The following is a 22,002-nucleotide window of genomic DNA, read 5'->3' as shown; positions in this document are numbered from 1 at the left end:
CCATGTCTTGATGTTGTTCAGTATGATGTGATTTACTTTCTATGTGCGATTTGATTCACAGAGATTTTCTACTCAGCCAATCCCCATAGATAAGAAAAGATGAAGTAGTGACAGCAGGTTGAAGGAAAATAGTGGAGTAAAAGTACCAATACAGCACTAAAACTGTACTCAAGGGGAAGTAAAAGTACACAAATTTAACACTAATGTTAGTCAGTAAATTACAATTCATGAGAAAAACTACTCAATTACAATAATATGAGTATTTGTAATTTATTACTTTACACCACTGTTGGCGCTAGGTCAAAAGTAGGAGGTTAAAAAATCCAAAAGTAATCCAAGTAACGTAAATTACGTAAAAAGTAATCCAAAAACGTTATTGACTAAATTACAAAGTAGTTTTAAAATCAGCAAGCAGCAGACTAACGTTACACTTTGGAAGTAATCTTGTCAATACACACCCACCAATGAAATGTAGGGTACACACCCTAATTTCGGCTCCAAACACTGGCGGTGATGTAGCAAAAACTGGCACGCCAACCGTCATTAAACCGCAAAAATGACACCACTACATTTCCCAAAATGCTTTTAGAAACCGGAAGTGATTTGTGAACAATAGGATTGCCCTGTTCAACGTTTTGACGTACGAGCAGACTGTTTACGTCTCTGGCGTTTTAGAGAAGCTTCTGTCCTTTGACTGCGCGGCAAAAGCAAGGGGCAAAACAAAAGCATGTGGATGTAATTTCAACAAAGGTATGTTGTGTGGATGAGCCAACGCATCGCGTTATTGATTAGAAAGCAAGGAGATAACAAAATGTTGACTGTAAAACGCCCTCTAAGCTAGAAAAACACCAGAAGCTGATCATTTTGTGCAAGCTAGTTAACGTTAGCTGCAGCAGCATCATGCAGATGTCCACACAGGCGCACATGGGTTGCTGCTGCGCTGTTTTCATTGCTCAGAATTCATGCACTGGGTCATTTTTGATAGCATCTTGCATGACATTATTTTATTATGTATTAATACTGGTTGTTTTAATGTAGCTTTTGGTATCAGTGGAGTTTACTGTAACTTACCACGAGCTTATGCTTGAGGTAAAACGTTTAACCTGTATAATGTCAAGTGTAGCCGACCCAAAAGCTTTATTTTGGATTTGACAGCTAATTAACCTAATTTAATGTTAAGTTTCACATTTGGGACATCAGGTGTGGCCTTGCACGTGTCTTTGGGGATTCCCCAAGTGACCACTTGGCATCCTTTGAACCAGCAAGTACATAGTTTAAACATTTGTATATTGTATTTGCTGTGCATTAAATCAGGGTCAGAAATGAACAGTAAGGGGCAATAATTGCACCAGAACTGATTATCAATAATCATTTTAATCTTTGCTGAATCTTACATGTCATTTACAGTAACGTTATGTTTTATTGTGTATCCAGGTGAAATAATTGCACAGTATCATGATATATATGCAATTTTAAATGCTGTGTCAAATGCACATAAAAACAGGAAATAAATGTAATGCTTTTTAAATTAATGTTCTCATTGTATTGAAATCAGGAGCATTGCAATTAATTTAGTTTGTGCTGGGACATACATTGACCCAGAGCCTTTTTGTTAGCATTTTTTAAGCTTCCTTTAAATTCTGACCTTGCTATGCAAGCAACATTTCTAAATATACAACTGAAAATATTGGTTTTGAATAACGTGCTATAGTATAATGCTAGATCTGTTCTATGGTAATGTTAAATGTGTGTTTTTTTTCCCTAGTGTTTAAGTCTTGTATGCAAAGAGTAACTCCTGCCCATATTATAAGACACTGGTAAAATGAGATAAGACACATTGTTTGTATCTACAGAACACAATGAGGGAAGGAGGACATTGGTCTGCTGTATTTTGAATAAAGCTGTTATTTAGGTGTCACCTAGATTAAAAACAGTTGCGCAGAAGCATGTGTTCATACTTTGTTGTTCTGGTACGTTAAATATTATTTTTGTGCATATTCAGGGTATCCATAGGGTCTTAAATTTCAAACACAAAATTTTAGACCTTAAAAAGTATTAAGTTCCCTGAAATATTGGGCTGTAGTGTGTCTTGAATCATTTTATGCAGGTCTTAATTTTCCTCTGTCCAGGTAAAGCTACCCTATCGACCTGACACCCAATCACCAATAATCCATCTCAAAACTTTTATTAGACATGTTTACTGCAAATTCTGCAAATTATATTCCCTAATCAGGGAAAGAAAACTAAAGCAACACACCCCTTTACATGATCTTCCATTAATACAAAAACTATTTACAGAACTAGAACTAGAACCCATTAAAAACAATATGTAATTTTTAGCCCTGTATAAGTCTAAAGTTTCATTCATAATGGTCTTAAAGTCTTAAATTTGACTTGAATAAACCTGCAGAAATCCTGATATTTAGGTTGGTGTCTAGTCTGTCTAGATCAAATTAAATTTACACCAGTGATTTTTATTTTCATAGAAAAAATTGTATAGTCTATTTGTATGTTTCGGAAAATTTTAAATAAAATGCTAAATAATAATAAGAAATAATTCTCCATTGCCATTCAGTGTCGTAGATATTTTGAAGCTTTAAAATGGAAGGTTTTTGTACTGAACTATACTTATTTAAATAATAAGCATGTGATACTAAATTATGTTTTAAATAAATAAACATTTGCTAACAAAGGGTGTGAAGGGTAATGATAAAGTATATAAAAAAAAAAACAGTTAATTAGTATTATAGGGTGATCCTTAAATAGTCTTTTGATATGTTGTCAAAAGATTCTTTTACAAAATATGCATTTGTTTTTGCATTAAGCATTTTTTCGGATGAATTGTTGCACTCAATACCATTTTAACGGCTTACTTTTAAATAAATATATCATTCAATGTTAGTGTTTTTTTTTTCTCAGAGGAAATAAAATCTAACACAAAAAGCTGTATGACTGTCAATCAAAATTGACAATATTCATTTTGCTAGCACACATTGTTATTCATTAGATAAACAATTAATCCGTGCAAGACAATCCACTGAAATAAAATGTTTATTTTGGTAATCTTCAATCAGATGCTGAAGCTAATTGTCAGACTTTGGAGTCCTTCTCAGACGACATCAGTTTGGCTGCTTTAGCCGCGTAATTCTTAACCACGCACCCCTTACCGTAATAGTCAGTTTCCACTGAGTGGTATGGTACGGTATGGGTCAATACGGGTCACCTTTATTAGGCTTGCGTTTTCACTGCCAAAGGGAAATGTCACAGTAAAACCGTACGGGTCGTTCACTTATCATATGAGAAGCACTACTCACAAAACAGATGCTTTATACACATAAATACTTGCGTATAAATGTTCATGAATGTTTCTATGAACATGATTTGATTATAACTGCAGATCAACGACATGAATAAATGTCTGTGATTTATATAAAATAAATAAATGTAACGTATATAAACACATACAGACCCTTACAGTCTCTGATATGTTATCAATTACAGAAAAAAGCACAGCATACATTTAGTCCGTATTTAAGTTCAAAAACAACAAACCTCTCATCTGTGTCTTTAATCCTCAGCAGCACATGTAACCTCTTGTTAGAAAGTATCTCTGTCATTCTGAGTTCAAAATAGTCCAAAAGGTGATGGTAATAGTTAAATATGGCAGTTTGTTCATGTTTTAGGTTGCTGAAAGAATCATTTGCTCCGTTTGTTTTTTCACTCTTGCATTTGTCCCTTTCCGAAAGGATCAGTTATCAAAAGCGCTTTAATGATCACGCACCTGTTATTAACATCAGCTTAAGAAATTCATTCTTTCAAATATAGACGCGTGGCGAGCTCTCTGGAGAAAGTGAAATCGTTTGCACTTTTAGACGGGCTCGTAAAACAACAACAGGACACAGCAGATTTTGTTCTTCTTGGCTTTGTGGCTGTTCATCAAGACCACGACAATGTTTGTTTGAGCTCGGGTTGATCATGGCTCGTTATTATATGTATATATTATTATGATATAATGTCTCGGCTGAGTTTTAAAGGGCACATAGTCTACCCCTTTTTTATGATTTAATATTAATATTATGGTTCTTCTGAGTGTGCCAGTTTAGGTTAAGTTCAAAACACAATTTAGATTTGTTTATTATGATGTGTTATAAAGTGTCATTTTGGGGGCGTGTACACAGCTCGCTGTTCAGTGTGGGTTAATAATCACTACTGAGAGTCCAAACACTAAAGAGCAAATCTATCGATGTGCAGCTCTTCAGATCCCAAACCATGCAAGCTAGTGGTGACAGTGGCAAGGAAAAAACAAAAAAAACTTCACCAATTGGCGAAAGTGAAGAAATAAAAAACCCTTGAGAGAACCAGTCTCAGATGGGTACGACCATTTTTCCACTGGCCAACCATCTTGTGCAGAGCTGCAGTCTAAGCACCGGAGGCTGGAAGCTGGGCCTCAGCGAAGACTCGTCTGTCCCTGGAGCGTCACAAGAATCAGTCTCATGCTCTCCACTCCTCCATGACCACCACAGCAGCTGCTCAGGATTCGGCCTGGTCCAGGATATGGAAACCTTGGGATCATCTCGTCGCTAGTCTTTGAATGAATCAGTGGCGCTGCGTGGTCTAAGGGCCTCGGGATGAGTATCCCCAGGTGGAAATAGAGAATAAAGAAAATAATTAGCGTAGCTGCTGTTTATAGTGTATATAAATGAAATGAAGAAACCTGTGTGGAGCACATTCATGTATCATACCGCTAAGTGATGCACTGAGTGTATGCTTTACTAAACAGATAGGTCTTTAATCTAGTTTTGAACTGCAAATGTGTGTCTGAGCTTCGGACGTTATCAAGAAGGCTATTCCAGAGTTTAGGAGCCATAAATGAGAAGGCTCGACCTCCTTTAGTAGACTTTGCTATTCTAGGTACTACCAGAAGCCCTGAGTTTTGAGATCTTAAAGAGCGGGTTGGATTGTAGCGAGACAGAAGGTTGGTTAGATAAACAGGAGCTAGATTATTTAAAGCTTTGTAGGTAAGAAGCAATATTTTAAATTCAATATGAAACTTAACAGGCAGCCAGTGTAGGGCATATTTTCTAGACCTAGTAAGAACTTTTGTACTAACTGAAGTTTGTTAATAGAGGATGCTAGGCAGCCAGCAAACAGAGCATTACAGTAATCCAACCTTGAAGTCATAAAAGCATGGATTAGCTTTTCTGCATCTGATATGGATAGCATACTTCGTAACTTAGCAATATTTCTCAGATGAAAGAACGCAGTTCTTGTGACATGGGATATATGATGTTCGAAAGTTTTCTGGTCGAAAATTGCTGTCTAATATGACACCCAGATCTTTTATAGTAGAGCTAATAACTTTGTATCCCTCCAATTGTAGGTCGAGTTGTGAGATCTGCTCTGTACAGGATTTAGGCCCAATAAGTAATAATTCTGTTTTGTCTGAGTTTAAGAGAAGAAAATTGTTGGTCATCCAGTCTTTAACATCTTTAATACACTCAGTTAGCTTAGACAGTTCAGACGTCTCATCAGATTTAGTTTAGAAATATATAATAGAGTATCATCTGCATAACAGTGAAAGCTGATCCCATGTCTTCTAATAATGTCTCCATGTCTTCTATGTCTGATTGTATTCTTTTTATTTTAGGCTACATCAGATTGAGCTTGAAAACTCAACCACTAACCATGGGGATTCGTTCAGCTCAGAAGAAGCACTTCCCTCTTCGAGGCATCGATGGAGTGGTGCAGCTTTTCGAGTCTGAGCTCAACAGCCCAGAACCAGACCTGGCCCTGCTGTCTCTAGTGCTGGGCTTTGTCGAGCACTTCCTGGCCGTCAACAGAGTGGTTCCTGTCAACGTTCCGGGCGTTCGCTTTGAGCCTCTTCAACCGGACTCCCTAAACTCCTGCTTCCCTACAGTAGAGCTGAATCTCTTATCAGCCCTCTACGAACGCTTCATGGCCCAGATTCGTGGTGCGGTGGACATGTCACAATATCGCAAACCGTCTGGCGCTTCCAGCCGCGAGCTGGTGAAAAAGGTCTCTGATGTGATCTGGAACAGTCTCAGCCGATCATACTTCAAGGACAGAGCGCATATTCAGTCCCTCTTCAGTCTGATTACAGGTAAACCTTCACAGATGTTTTGCAATCACTGTTTTAAGGGGTAAAAACAATAATGATATTACTTTAAAATAATGGTCCATTAGTTAATGTATTCATAAACATGAATAAACAATGAACAATACATTTATCACATTATTTATTCGTTTTTGTTAACGTTAGTTAAAATAAAGTTGTTCATTGTTAGTTCATGTTAACACAGTGCATTAATGTTAACATGCACAACTTTGAGTTTCAATCAAGCGGCAACCTCCCGCTCTCTCTCGGGAAGCCAATACGGAAGTAACTGAAACTGCAATTCATCAAAATTCCGCTAGTCCTGGCTCCATAATAGAGCAAGTGGCAATTGAGCCCACTGTTAGAATGGCCAACTTTACAGCAGAAAAAAAGGTGTTTACAGCCTGGTACAAAGAACGATTTTGGTTCATATAGCTATTATTGCCCTCCATGACAACTGTGAGGGGGGTGAATTTTTTTATAACTCATCCATTTCCTTTATTTTAGGTTATATTAAGTTTGCATAATTAAGGGCGTGGCCACTTGAGTGACAGCTAGGTCTCGCTGGTCGCCGTCACTTCACCTCAGCTGAATCCGGCAGATTAGCCACTGATCTCGGCATATTCATCGTATTTTTGTGTTGTTTTATGAGGCTTTACACAGTCAGCTGCCTTTTGGACTTATTTCTTACAATGATCAGATGATATGGGATGCTGTGTGCACTTAATTGTGCTTACAAACCATTCGCGTGGCCTCGTTTCCCATGTGAGTAAAGTTATATACTTGTATACCATCTCTATAAATGTATTTGTTTTATTTAAGATCATTTATCATTAATATTTTTCTTTAGACCCGTAAAGCACTCCAGATTGTGACAGATTGATTAGCTGTAGGCTATAAAACAGTCATATGAAGCGTTGTCATACAGTGTTATGCTGGAGTTCATCAATAGTCTTGCATTTACTAACACACACTATATCTGAAGTGTTTGGAAGTAATTCGCGTTTTCCTCCTGTTGAAAAACGTCATAAGAACAATGCTTAGTGGCTCACTGTATTACTACAGTGTTTTTAAAAGTCTAAACACTTTATTGATATAATGTACAGCCAAGCACATGTGGTCAGAACACAAACGAGTCGCAGGTAATAGAGTATCAAGCGTTTCTCCCAAAGTAAAGTCTGTCTGCCAGGTCTAAGCAAAGTGCCAGCAGGTGTCTGTAGCTCCGCCCACTCTCCGCCTCTTTGGCCTTGTTTGGTATCCTGCCGTGGGTGCGATGACGCGCGAACAAAATGGCGACGGTTGGCCGCGCCTACTTGTAGCTTCTTTTGCAGTGTTCAGAAACCTATGGGTGACGTCACAGATGCTCCGTCCATATATTTTACAGTCTATGGTTTCAATAATGCATTAGTCAGGGTTTTTCTTGCCTTAAAACGAGGTGGGGGTTGTATCCCAAACATAAGATATTTGCTACTTAAAATAAGCTTATTTTGCATTATTCTTGTAATCTTATCAAATAAAACATTCTTATTTAAAAAGGCGAACATTAAATGTAATTAAAAACATGATTAGATGTGGTAGCCATGACTGCCTGCCTGATTTTTATCAAAAGGTGGAGGTTGTACAAAATTTGATGGCGGTGGCTGCCTTGTAATTCTCTATGAAGGAAAAACCCTGCATTAGTGAATCTTGAATTTTGATTATTAATTAAAGCTGTAGAGAAGTGCTATCCAATTGGTGGCCCGCAGGCCGAAACCAGCCCTCGAGGCAATTTGCTCCGGCCCTCCAAATAGTGTGACCAAGACATCAAAAATAAATTTAGTTCAGTTGGAAAACAGCTGTTATAGTTATGAAGTGACGAGCGTCTGTTCAATACAGCATGAGTTGTAGTTGAAGGCTGTGCAGAGCGTGAGTAAGGTGACATTAAGCGAGTGGCGCGAGTAGCCGAAAACATTTGGATATGTTTGTAGAAAAGGCCTTTTGTACAATGCACTGATATCGTTAATAGGGATGCAATGATTAGTCGATTTCATTATTAACCGCGCTTAAATTCATTACGGTTAATTAATTGTAAAGGCTTCTCAACGCCGCGTTTCTGTTGCACGGAACAAAACTGCTGCAAATAAACAAAGTTATGCCAACTGTATTCCAATTTTAAGTTCCAAGCTTATACGGAGGCTAATACGCACGCACACTGGATTAACTATAGCAGCAGGCCGTTCACATATTGCGTCTTTTCCGTATGCAAGTTCATTATTTCCAGTTGAGACGTGCGCATATTGGGAGCGGTGTGCGCACAGCTTGTAAAGCGGTCCCACGCACTCGCACCCTCCAGGCGCACACAGTAGAAATTATATGATTAAAATGATTATGCATGTATAAACGCAAATAATATAAACAGGTCCTCTGATTTTCTAAACTAGTAGTGTTTTGAATTTAATAAATGCATAAAAATGGTGATAACTGTGAAACCATTATTCTTCAGACTATATAATTGTACAACCTAAATCCATAATCGTTGCATCCCTAATTGTTATGCAGTTTAAAACATAATATATGAATGTGTCTGAATGTAGAAGAAGCCTGCTTGAGCAATACACTGATTTTGTTGTGTTGCGAAATACAACATTTGAATATGTTTGTAAAAAAAGCCACATTGTACAATGCAGCGATGTTACGTAGTTTTAACATTTTAATGTAGAAAAAGCCAACGTAAGGGGAAAAAATTACAGCACATGGGCTCTTATATTGCTGTTGTGTCATCACTCATATTGCAAGTCATATCCCTCCGGCTCCTCATTTGGGATGCTTTTCATGAACTGGCCTCCATGACAAACTAATTGAGTAGCCCTGCTGTAGAGCAATTCCAGCATAATGGATGTGACATTTGCAGTAAAAACTAAACAACTTTACAGAGACAGTATATGTTAACATTAAATTAAATCATCTGTTGAAATTTTTTAAAACAACTCACTACAGAGTTATTGGGTCAGAAAAGTATCAATCTGAAAATGTGAATTAGATTTTAAATGAGGGAAATAAACATGCGTAATGGATGTGACCAAAAGAGTCTGCGAGTTTACAGTACACAACGTACTTTGTAGAAATTCTGTGGATTAAACTTTACAATCCAAAAGAAACAATAGTAATCAGAAGGAGAAGAGTCGGCTCACTGTAGAACAAAAATGATTGATTTTATTTTATTTGACAGTTTTGCATTTATAAATAAAAAGCTTCATTATAAATGTGACACCTGTCCATTATGGATGTGATAAATATAAAATTGGCACTCGTGTGACTTTGGCAAATCAAATATAATTGTCTGAAAACACTGACGGACACATTTTTGAGTAGTTTTAGAATGCCGTAAAATACAAGCCTACACAAAAAAACATAGAAAAAGTTTCGCTATTTTAGTTTTTTTTTTTTTTTTTTTTCTTGACAAGGTAAAGAATTGCTTGAAATTGCTCTGTACAAAATTGTTCATCCTTGGTTCATGTTAGTAAATACATAACCTACATTACCTAACATTAAAAGACCATTAATTTAAAGTGTTAACAATATAATTCGTAATTATCACCATACTTCCTCAGGCGATTAATTGAATGAAAATTTATTTTTTGCATTACAAAAATTATAAATGTTATGTTTAACTTCAAAGAGTGGTCAAATATAACAATACATGGAATATTTTCTCAAAAGCAGGTCATCTAAATGTAAAATGAACAGCTAAACAGTATTTCAACATCAGATAAAAACCATACCTCTTCTCTCATCAGACATAGCTGGACAAAGAACGAGCTCTAAGTGCACTGAAATTTGTATCTCGCTCACCCTTGTCAGCCAACATTCATACAAGGACTCCTAACTTTGCAAAATCGCGTAACCATATTTTAGAATAAAAGACCATGACAAATAATAATTTAAAAATTAAATAATTAAAGAAATAATGATTCATAATCCAGTGTAGCAACATACAACACTTGGAGTAGCATTAATAAATACATAAATATACAGATGAGGCATTATTTAATGAATGTAATGCAATACGTTATGCAATGTAATGTAATTTGCATACGTTTCAAGTAGAGCTGTGCTGATAAAGTTTATCGCCATTCGATATAAATTTATGTCTATAACAATGATAAGCTCTAGACTTTTTTTTTTTACTCTACATTGATCTAAGAGCCAATCACACAGCAGAAATGTGCAACAATGGTAATCTAAAAGTGTGTTGATATTTGAAATGTGTTGATATTTGATTTTTGGCCATCGAAAATATGTTTTATATAATGGACCCTCTAATTTTTCTGGCTTCAGTCATTGATTAGATATTCTTAAATCTGGAAGCATTAACAACTTGTATCAAAATATTTATCGTTATTGTTAAATATGGAAGATAATTATTGAGATTGCATTTTTACCATATCGCCCAACCCTAGTTTTAAGCGCAAATGTCTTTATACACATTACAGTTAAAGGTTGTTACAGAGAGGATTTGGTTATTAATCAGTAATTCAAGTAATACAGCAAACAGATGGGAAAAAATTCACAATTTTTTGTTTAATAACTGTCGTAGATAATCAGGTAAATTATTCATTAGCATATCCCTCTATAGATGATTTATTGCACTATTTCTCCAGACACTATTAAAATATACAGACACAAACTTGTAAAATGTGATGATTAAGAGAAACACCTAAAGCCGCTTTTTCACTGCACATGACATTCGGACACGACTCAGAATACGCCCCCTTGTGGCAGTCGCACAGAATTTTCTGTTTTGTCATGCACCATAGGAGAGATTCTCATGGTGTCCGAAATAAAGAAGTGCAAAAGTAAGAACCGTTATTTTCCGTTCGTTCACCATGGTTGAATGAATGAATACTAGAAATTCACAGACCGGAGGAAATGTGGAGACAGCATTAAAAATATGTATTTTTTGCTAATTTATGAATAGGAATCTGTTTTTATATATATATATATAAACTGCATATATTTAATAAAAGCTTAAATATAAACTGCAAATCAATGTCACATACGGTCTAGTTGCAGAAGTTAAAATATTTTAATGGATCCGCAGCTCGAATTGGATCCAAATTTTCTGCTTGCGGAGATGATCGGAACTCTTGGACTGCTCTCCATGGGAAATGTATGACTTCCGGTCTGCCGTTTGTCGTGTGCAGAGGAAAGGCGGCTTTAAAAGTGTAATATGGAAGTTTTCTTTCCATTTACACTAAAAATTGCTTCATAAAAAGCTAAAAAAAACAAAAGCGAAACATAAATAATTGCATGGAAAACTATGTTTTCGCTCGCATTTTCTCATATTAAATTGTATGTTTGATTTAAATTATGCTAATTATTGTCTTTTTTTTGGTAAGGCACAAAGCTGGACAGCTCAGGAGTTGCATTTGCAGTGGTTGCTGCATGTCAGGTGTTGGGTCTGAAGGATGTTCATCTCGCTCTCTCCGAGGATCATGCCTGGGTGATTTTTGGCAAGGGTGGGGAAGAAACTGCAGAGGTCACATGGCATGGGAAGGGCAACGAAGACAGAAGAGGTCAAACTGTCAGTGCTGGAATCAATGAAAGGGTATGTGATGTTCTAATATTGATGTTTACCACAATATGATAAGCACCACTGTATATTCACAAAACCGCCCATGCAGTACTGTTCACAGGTAGTTTTTTTGGTTAAAGAAACGAATGCTTTAATTCATTGAGGATGTGTTCAGTTGTTCTAAAGTAAATGTAATTATATTAATAGTTGCATAATGTTAAGGATCTCAAATTAATGCCTTTCTAATATTGAAAGAATTCTGAATTAATTAAATTAAATAATAATTTAAATGGTTGATTTCAAATGAAAAAATTATCCAGTATTTCACTGTAATATTTTTGTTACAGTAAATTTGAGCAAATAAATGTAGCCTGGAGAGCATAAAATGTCAATAAAACAAGAATTCTAACTGACCTTTAAAGTTTGACTAGTAGTCAAAAATGAGATTTTTCTTTGTAATTTTCTAAATGCATTTTGTGAATCTGCGCTTCATTTATGTATTTTTCCCATTCATTAGAGCTGGCTATATCTTAAAGGCTCCTACATGAAGTGCAACAGGAATATGGAGGTTGCGTTCATGGTTTGCGCCATCAATCCATCTCTAGATCTGCACACAGACAGTACAGAGTTAATCCAGCTCCAGCAAGTATGTCTTCAAACTGTCCCTTGTATTTTAAGCATTCATAACATCAGAGTTTTTTATTTTCTTGCATGAGATTGGCTTTTAAAATCTCTTTTTGTGTTTTCAAATTATATTTGTTCATTTATGATGTGCAAAAATTAGTTTATCTTAAAGAGATAAGCATGAAAGTGTTACAAATGCAGAGATTGTTCTGAATAGTACAAACATGCATGAAATATTATGTACTGTACCTATGTTTGTGGATGTGTGTACATGTTTGTATTTATGCATCTATTGACGAGCAGATTGGTTTACTACATTTTATTTCTCTTTTGCAGAGGCTGTTGTGGCTTCTGTATGATCGAGGTGATTTGGAAAGGTGTGATTTTGTTATATATTAATACATTTGTGATATTTCAGAGCAGGGATGTTGATCATTTGAGCTGATTATTGTCTGTAATGCTTTCTTTTTTAAATTGTTTGTTTATTGGTTTTAATGAACATACAAACATAAACAAAAAGAACAAAGGCAAGAGCATCAGTAGACAAGTATAGCAGCAAAAGTCAGAGAAAAAAATCAATAATTAAATCAAATAAAAATAAATAAACATACAAACAGAATACAAAAATCGTAATACACAAATAAAGTTGTTATGATTGAATAAGGTCACACACATTATGAAAATGCATCAGAAGTGTTCAGAGAGTCAGAGGTTCATAAGAGCTATCCATATTTTTTGAAAGACATCCCCTTTGTTTCTTAAGTAGTATGTATATTGTTCCAAGAGCATTGTTTCATTCAAGAGTTGTGTGAACAGTTCAAATGTTGGAGGACTTTGTTGGTTCCAGATGAGCAAAATGCATTTTTTTTGCTAGATAGTAAATGATGCTGAGTCTCTTTATAGAAGTAGGATCAAGTGTTTTGTTCAGTTCTGTACCAAAGAGGTATAGTGTTGGTGTGTTGTCCAGTGGAATTTGCAAAGCTTTGGCTGTAAAGTCCTGTACTGCTTTCCAGAAAAATTTTAGCTTTTTGCATTCCCAAAAAACATGCATGATTGATCCTGAATAGGTTTTACATCTGTGACACCTGGATGATACATTAGGGTGTAATGCTTTCTTAAAGGCGTAGTTCAATCAAACATTTAAATTCTGTAATTTTTCTTGCCCTTCACTTGTCAAAAACATGTTTGTTTCTTTCTTCTGTTGAACACAAAGCAAGATATTTTGAAAAATGTTGGAGTCTGGTAACCATCGACTTCCATAGTTTTTGATCATGAAAGTCAATGGTTACCGGTTTTTAACATTCTTCAAAATATCTTCCTTTATATTTAACAGAAAAAGGAACCACTTGAGTAAATCAAGTCAAGTTTAGTTTTATTGTCGTTCCGCTACATGTGTGGACATAAAATGGAATGAAATTTCATGTCTCGCAGTGCTACATAATTAACATAATCATAAATATGAACACAACATTGGACATAAGAGCTATTTTAAACCTATACATAACTTAACATACTGGAGCAGAAATCTAACTACGTACTATACATGTACTATAAATACTTAACTATGCACATGACTATATAAGTACTTTTACATAAAAACAGTATTGTGCCAAATAAGTGCAATAAATGTCATTTTTTTGGGTGAACTAACCCTTTAATGTTTGTTCGTTGTACTTGGTGTCTTAAAGGTATCCTATGGCCATGGGCACTTTGGCTGACCTTGAAGATCAGGAACCCATGACTGGGAGGGAAAGCCCGCTGTCTATTCACCTTAAGGTATTTGATCAAACCTGCATCGCAGATATTTGCGAAGTTGTCATTATTATGATGCACTAATCTCATATTGTCCCTTTTTTTGTATTTCCAGGCTGTTGACTCGGCTAAAAAGTATTATAACAATGAGCATATCTACCCTTATATGTATCTAGCTGGGTACCATTACAGGCACCGAGATGTCCGGGAGGCTTTGGGTTCCTGGGCCGAGGCAGCATCAGTAATGCAAGAGTAAGTCAAGCACCACAGAATTTTTTTAAAAGAGCCCCTGTTTTGCATTATAAAAGGTCATGTTTTGGTTTTGGGGTCTCCAACAACAGGCTGATATGCATGCAAGGTCAAAAACATTTTCATTGTCTTATAATAAGCATTTATTTTTATCCAATTATCGCAACACCCCCACATGATTTGTTCAGCGATTCATTTGTTCCCAAACCTCTCCTGCCTAATCTGTGCTGGTTGGTCCAATGACCCAGTCTGTTGTGATTGGTTGGCTGGGTTCAGCACGAGACAGAGAGAAACGCCCACCATGGCTATAAAGCAGCACTATGAGTATGTGAGAGCCCATTGCAGGAATGCAATAAAGCAATGCAGTTAAACACCAGCATATTACTCTACTCTTAACCACAACCCTAATTAATAACAATGACACACATTCACTATTAATCCACACAGTGGCAAAAGTTGAACTATTTTGAAAATTTACCATGCCTCACATGTGAGGAACAGCTGATGATGGCCATAGCAAAGGCAAACGGCAGAGGATTGCGAGTTTAGAAACGCGTTTAAATCGGTAAAGGAAGAAGCACTGTCGCGTTTTTAACATGGTTTTGGATGCAATATGTGAATAGCCCACACAGATCTAACCTGAGAGATACAGTACAAGCACTGATCTATAATAGATAAGTGATTACAAGCCGCGCAGAGCGACAATTGAAGACACATATTTAGCAAACTACATAAAGTGGGGCTACAGTTTTAATTACACTTATATGTTATGATCCGGAGGAAGAAGAAACTGGTCCGTATGAACTGTAAAAGTTACTGACAAAGTCCCATACATAATAGTCTCAGCTGCTCCTTCCTTTAATAGCAAATAACTGACGGGTCCCACGTTGGAGCGTAGATTATTGTATGAAAAATTTGAAAAATGACAGGAGTAAATGCAGCACTAGCTTGGCTATACTGTGGTATTGTTGTGAAAATTAACTTTAACCCTTTATTCGAGAAGGGTCTGGCTGCAGTGTAATCTGAGCTGCATCCAATGCTTTTTAATGCGCTCACCTAACCCCACCCCTAACCCTACCTGTCACCGTGACGTCACTCACGCCATTGAGTGCATTGTGTCTGACATTACATCGCTGAGAGATGCAATCTCAGTTTGCATCATAAAGGCTGCATCCAGATACTATTGCCTTTTTCCCCACAGCCGAATCTCCATCTGTCAGTGATCGAAAACTTCATATCATGATCAACGCCGTGCTCCGCTAGTGTCTGAAGGGAAAGGCACGTTCACATTTTACCGGAACTGGAACTACATATTTGGTGATGTACCGTGTTGACGTCGACGTGTTTAAGCAAAAGATCTAAACCCAACTTAATTCATTTATTCAACTCCGAGTCGACTATTTCGTTAAAGAATAAATCATTTTAAATGTGGTGCGATTTTAGATTTAAACCTCAGCTGGATGTTTTCATTCACTTAATGCTGTTACATTTTCTGAGTGCTGAGGAATTGGGTATGCAAAGTTAGTATACTTACAAATAGGAGTGAGTGCAGTTTTTAATACTTTTTAATTTCCCCATTTAAGTAGATGGGGAAACCTGAAATATCTACCCAGAGACAGTTCTAATTTCTATTGTCAATACATTTCCTTAAAGGCATAGTTCACGCAAAAATGGAAAGTCTGGCATCATGTACTCTTCCTCTCTATGTACTTGTTCCAAACCTATTTGAAGTTCTGTTAAACACAAAGAAAATTTGTTAAATAATTTTGTTTTTATGTCCTTATTTATTTAATTATTTTATTTGTTTATTTATTTAATTACTTATTTATTATTATTATTATTTTATTATATTTTTAATGTGGGGGTCGAATTCAAATTACATGAATGATCTATATTATCTTATTATTCAATGCAAATTTCTGACATGTTTTTGCACTACAAACATTCAATAAAATATAATAAAATTAGAAAAAATCTAAGAATATTAGAAATATTACAAAAACACAGAGAAAATATATTTTGAAGCATGTTAGCAATTGGTAGCCATTGATGTTCATAGTATTTTGTTATTAATATGGCAGTCAGTGGTTACCGACATTCTTGAATATATCGTTTATGTTCAACAGAACAAAGAAATTCAAAAAGGTTTGGAACTTTTATGAGCCTTTGGAGAGTAAATAATAAGTACGTTTTCATTTGTTTTTGGGAATTCCTCATCTCTTTCATGTTATTTATCTGTTATAACAGCAGGGGGCAGTGTTTTGGAGCATCCATTTGAATTCTTTTGACAAATTTGATCTGTTTGAAGCTTCTTAATGCTTGTAATTTCTTGCTAAGTAAAGAGAATGACCAAATCAATCTTTATTTGACACAACATAATAACTTGTGAAGCCCCTTGATGCTCATGTTGAATGGAAAACACATGGTTTGCCAGCATTGTCTGTGTTGCCTCACGCTGCTTGTCTTTAGAAAGCTCATTCCTGTCTCAGCCTTGGCATCAGTCCCTGTCGAGAGAGAGACAATCTGTACTTTCCTCCCTCTAAACACACAGTGCAGTGGACAGAGGGCTAAAAATACTATATTTTAATGTCCAGAAGGATGTCTGCACAAAGCATGCCTAGAACTACAGCTCACTCCCATCCACTTCCTTTTCCTGCTCTTCCTGTTTCCTCTTCCTTCATGACAACATTAGCTATCTCTACCTTCTGTTTCTCTGACGTGCTTTTTTGTGTTTGGGCTGGTTTGAGCCATCGCTTTCTGGCAGGTTGACAGGTTTTCTGCATCATAAACAACACAGTTATGACTATATAGGTTTTATTGATGACATGATATGTGCCTATTTACACATTTGTTGATCACAGGAGGCTTGCTGCCAGCATTAAACTCTCATTTAACTTTTAACACCATAATAATTGTAATAACATTTTAAAGGTGCAGTATGTACATTTTCTTCTTTCTTTACAGTTACAACTATTGTAGGGAAGATGAGGAGATCTACAAGGAGTTTTTTGACATTGCTAATGATGTCATTCCAACACTTCTTAAAGAGACAGCTGCTTCTTGTGAAAATGAAGGCACAGATGAAGCCGAAAAAGAGGTCTTGTTTAATTAAGGATGAAAAAAAACATTTAGAAAATGATTATATTTAGAATAAAGTTGTGAACTGGTCTTTCTCTTGTCTTCTATTCATGGTATTTTCACAAAAGGACCAGCCCAGAGAAGCAGCTGCTTTGACTGCCCTTCAGGACCCAGAATGCTTTGCTCACTTACTCCGGTTTTATGATGGGATTTGTAAATGGGAAGAAGGAAGTCCCACACCAGTGCTTCATGTAGGCTGGGCCACCTACCTGGTTCAGTCTCTAAGTCGCTTTGATGCACAGGTAAAACATCTCAATTTTCACAAAATCGGGTGTTATTAAAGGAATACTCCACATTTTTTGGTAATAATTTTACAAATCTTCTAGAGGTAAACAGTTTAGTTAATTTTTTAAAATCAATTCATCCAATCTCCGGCTCTGGCAGGAGCACTTTTAGCTTAGCATAGAACATGGAATCGGATTAGACCATTAGCATATCACTCAAAAATGACCAAAGAGTTTCAGTAGTTTATCTATGCAAATCTAGAACCTTTTATAGTTACATCGTGTACTAAGACTTATAAAAAAATGGCTTTAGTTTTCTAGGCCGACATGGCTAGGAACTATCCTATTATTCTGGTGTAATAATCAAGGAGCTTTGCTGCCATACCAGGCCTGTAATATTACACAAGTTCCTTGGTTTTGGTTATTACTTCATGTTCCAAAAATATTTGAAGTAAAACTTTAAATAGGAAAATTATCAATCTCTTTGGTCATTTTTGAGTGAGATGCTAATGGTCTAATCCGATTCAATGATCTATGCTAAGCTAAGCTAAAAGTGCTCCCGACAGACCAAGAGATCAGCTGAATGGATTGTAAAGTTGTAAAATTCAGCTCTTCAACTCTGTAAAGGTGCATTGGTTTAATAAGTTCAATTGTTCTCTGATATCTACAAAGTAGGTTTAGGGCTTCAGTAAGTTCATAAAATCTCCAGAAACTGTTTTATAAGCTCATTTATTACTCCATAAAATATCCCTAGAATCAGGAGGTCACTAATTGACCATACACGGATTGTGTTGTGAATATTAATGAGCTCCACTCTAGGCTTGGGCGGTAATACGGCAATATGGTATAACGCGGGATTTAAAAATAGCAACGGTGTCAGTTTCAATACCGTTATACCGTCATTAAAAACAGTGCACTTAAATAGGAGACATGTATTATTTATCTAATGCCTAAAAATGATTATGCATGATTGTCATTAAAGGACAGTGTGGAGGAGAGAGAGGTGAGGTAAGATGGCGAGTCGCGCATCACCTTGTCTCGAAATAGAACACAACCTCTGCAGTTTGGCAGTATTTTAGGCTTCGACCGATGGAGAATTGAGACGTGGTAAATACGAACTAGAGATCTGCATTCCCGCTGCTGTACCGCGGGAGCTGCGGGACCCGGGAATAAATTTCCAAATAAAGCGCGGAAGCGGTCAGTAACTCTGGTGTAATTTGAAAAGGAGCGGGTGCGCGGTCTAACAATATCGCTCCCGAGCACGCATGCATCCACGTGGATGCTGTGTGTGTGTGTGTGCGTGTATGTGTGTGTGTGTGAATGAGAGCGAGAGCGTGATGCTGTCCGTCACGTGGTGCTGTGTGTTTAAATGAGAGAGAGTGTCCCGCGCAGATCTCTAATACGAACAAGACAAACAGGTGTTCGCGAACCTAAGGTCGCATATACGGTATTCAGTTTCTGAATGGTTTAGGCACAAGCCAACAGTTTGGTGACGCTGTCTGAGCCTTACATCATAATTTTATGTATGGTAATACCAGATACTGAGGTAAAATAGGGGGGAGGTTTGACGGTATCAAAGTTTGGATACCGCCCAAGCCTTCTCCACTCTGACATGCTGCTCTTACAGACACAGACTCTGCATGATATATGTTGAAAACGGACAAATATAAACCCAAGCAAAGTAACATTAACCTATTTTGCTCACGAGATGTTGATAAAGGCTAAATTTTAAATAAACTTGACAAAAGAGAGCAATAGAGATGTATTGCGTTGTATTTTTAAGTCATAATCTCGAAGAAAACAGCCTGGACCTAATATCATCTGCATGAACAGATGAGAGTTGAGCTGAGTGGTTTGACATGATTCAGCAGTCTACACGTGTTTGTTGAAACATATGCTTCAAATTTCACAATGAACACAATAAACTGACAAAAGATACAATGAAACATACCTTATGCCTCTTCGGAGTGGAGCTGAGTAAATGTATGATCTGTAAATCTTGCATTTTGTATCCTAAAGCACATGTCTTGTGCAGTCATTGCCCAGTCACTCACAACAAAACAATCTGCAGTTGCATTTTCAAAATAAAAGTCCCACATACTTAGTAAGTTAAATATAAGCTTTAAAATAAAGGAGGGAAACTATCTTTGTTTTCTTTCCAAAAAACGTTTAGCTTATCATACGCAGCATAAGGCGTGCATATTAATGATCTCAGAGCTACATGAATCTGGGTTCTCTTGATGACGTCAGGTCTGTGTGAACGACCTAAAGTAGTCATTTATGCAAATGAAGAGGACATGGCCCGTGAGTTTCATCAGTTTGTTTTGTCTTCTGACTGACCCGTTGTCCACTGGGGTTTTACACTCGTGGATTTACATGATAAGGAGTAAACAATTGTCTTTGAGGCACACGGTATATCCATTTCCATATACTGATCTCTTATTATTCTACTATACCTTGGTATACCCAGATTTTCATTATATATCCACTCTTTCTCAGATCAGGCAAAAGGTGTCAATCATCACCAAAGACACAGAGCCAGTGGATGATGATGACCAGTCCAGTGAGGACCTGCGGGAGGGGCGTAGGCGAGGCCCGAGACGGGAATCCAAGCTAGATGAACCAGCAGGATCAGCATCTCCAAATCCAGCACTGCCTGCTCAAAATCAAAATCCAGTTCCCAAAAAAGTGGGTGGAGAAGGAGGCCGGCGGCGCTCCTCGGCTAGTACTCGAGGTAAAGAGGCAGATGGCAAAAATGAACCATCATCCCCAAGTCCCACACCATCACCCTCCCAGCCTCCCGTAGTTCAGGGAGGCCCGGTGGTGGTTTTCCACAGTGAGAAGATGAAGGGTATGAAGGAGCTGCTTTCTGCAGCCAAGGTCAACTCTAGTGCCATCAAACTGCAGCTGACAGCTCAGTCTCAAGTGCAGATGAAGAGACAGAAACCCACAGCTTCTGGAGATTACACCTTGTCCTTCATGAAACGCCCTCGCAAAACCCTTTAAAGTGGCTCATTTATATACATAAATATGAATATATATATATTTTCTACCTTTTGCATTTTCACTTGAAGTTAAGTTTTTTTGATCACCTCCAAATGACTGATTTGCCAAGTTATAAGCTGATGCCGAGATAATTTAATTCAGTTCCTCAAAACCATTTCAAGTTGGAGAACTTGTCTATCATACACCAGCAATTTTGTTTCATTTTATGATAAAGGAATTTTATTGATTTGCCTTAATTTTGTATATTGACCATTTCAGTTGATAAATCCAAATGACAAAGAGCCAAAGTGATTGTCTTTTGTTGTCAAGATTTTATTTTAAGATGCAATTATGTTTTTCAGCTAGCTGGTTGTCTGCAATACAGTGAAACTTGTTTTTGCTTTCATGTCTAAATGTTGTATTCAGAAATGTTGGGGTTCTCAGTCTACATATGTAGGTCTTGCACTTGTTTTATTGCTCTCCACTCAAACTGCTGAAATTCATAGCTGACCTCAACGTTAAATATCACTAGTAGTTTAAAAAGTGCCGTGATTTTTATTTTTCAAAACTATTTTGTCGATGTTAAAGTGTATTTTCTGTAAAATAAACAATTGGAAGAAAACTAGCATATGTTTGTTGTCTTTTATTCTCTGTCACGTGTACATTCATTCATTTTCTTTTCGGCTTAGTCCCTTTGTTAATCAGGGGGCCACAGTGGAATGAACCACCAACTTATTCAGTATATGTTTTTTGCCGCAGATGCCCTTCCATCCACAACCCAACACTGGAAATTTGAAACACCCATACACCCTTGCATTCACACACATACACTACGGGCAATTTAGCTTAATTTAGCTTCAATTCACCTATACCGCATGTCTTTGGACTGTGGGGGAAACCGAAGCACCCAGAGGAAACCCACTCTAACATGGGGAGAACATGCAAACTCCACACAGAAAAGCCAACTGGCCCAGTCCGGGCTCGAACTAGCGAGCTTTTCGCAGTGAGGTGATCGTGCTACCCACTGTGCCACCGCGACGCCCTGTCACACATGTTGTCGAGGTTAAATAACAATGTGATCACCTATTGATGCTGTGCACATGCGCAAAATAGCGAAGAGTATCGCATAGTGATGAGCCCGCTCGTTCTGCGACTCGGTTCATTTGAACGGTTCATTTAAAATATACTGTACAAAAACCAGTGTTTCTTTTACACCTTTAATAAAATTCTTGACTTCTTTCCTAACTTTCGATTGGGTTTTATTTTCACCTTTGTTTACGTTTTGTAAAAAAATAAGTGTTGTAATTCCATGCATACATACAAGTGCTTTTTACGTAACCTATCTAAATACGTTCATGTAT

At 36.9% G+C, this 22,002-nt stretch overlaps 1 protein-coding gene across 1 annotated transcript; it reads left to right on the top strand.

The window, feature by feature from the left end:
* Window positions 1–630: 630 nt before the first annotated feature.
* Window positions 631–21,263, top strand: men1 (multiple endocrine neoplasia I). The gene is made up of 10 exons (XM_056461109.1): window positions 631–750; window positions 5,648–6,121; window positions 11,494–11,702; window positions 12,187–12,315; window positions 12,630–12,670; window positions 13,982–14,069; window positions 14,161–14,297; window positions 17,259–17,391; window positions 17,501–17,674; window positions 20,156–21,263. The coding sequence occupies exons 2-10, from the start codon at window positions 5,686–5,688 to the stop codon at window positions 20,660–20,662; spliced, it is 1,854 nt and encodes a 617-aa protein (XP_056317084.1). The 5' UTR covers window positions 631–750; window positions 5,648–5,685; the 3' UTR covers window positions 20,663–21,263.
* The last annotated feature ends 739 nt before the right edge of the window (window positions 21,264–22,002 follow it).

This window comes from Danio aesculapii, chromosome 7, assembly GCF_903798145.1.
Source record: "Danio aesculapii chromosome 7, fDanAes4.1, whole genome shotgun sequence".
NCBI lineage: Eukaryota > Metazoa > Chordata > Actinopteri > Cypriniformes > Danionidae > Danio > Danio aesculapii.
The sequence above is the reverse complement of the archived record's forward strand: the minus strand, read 5'-3'. Positions and strand labels throughout refer to the sequence as shown.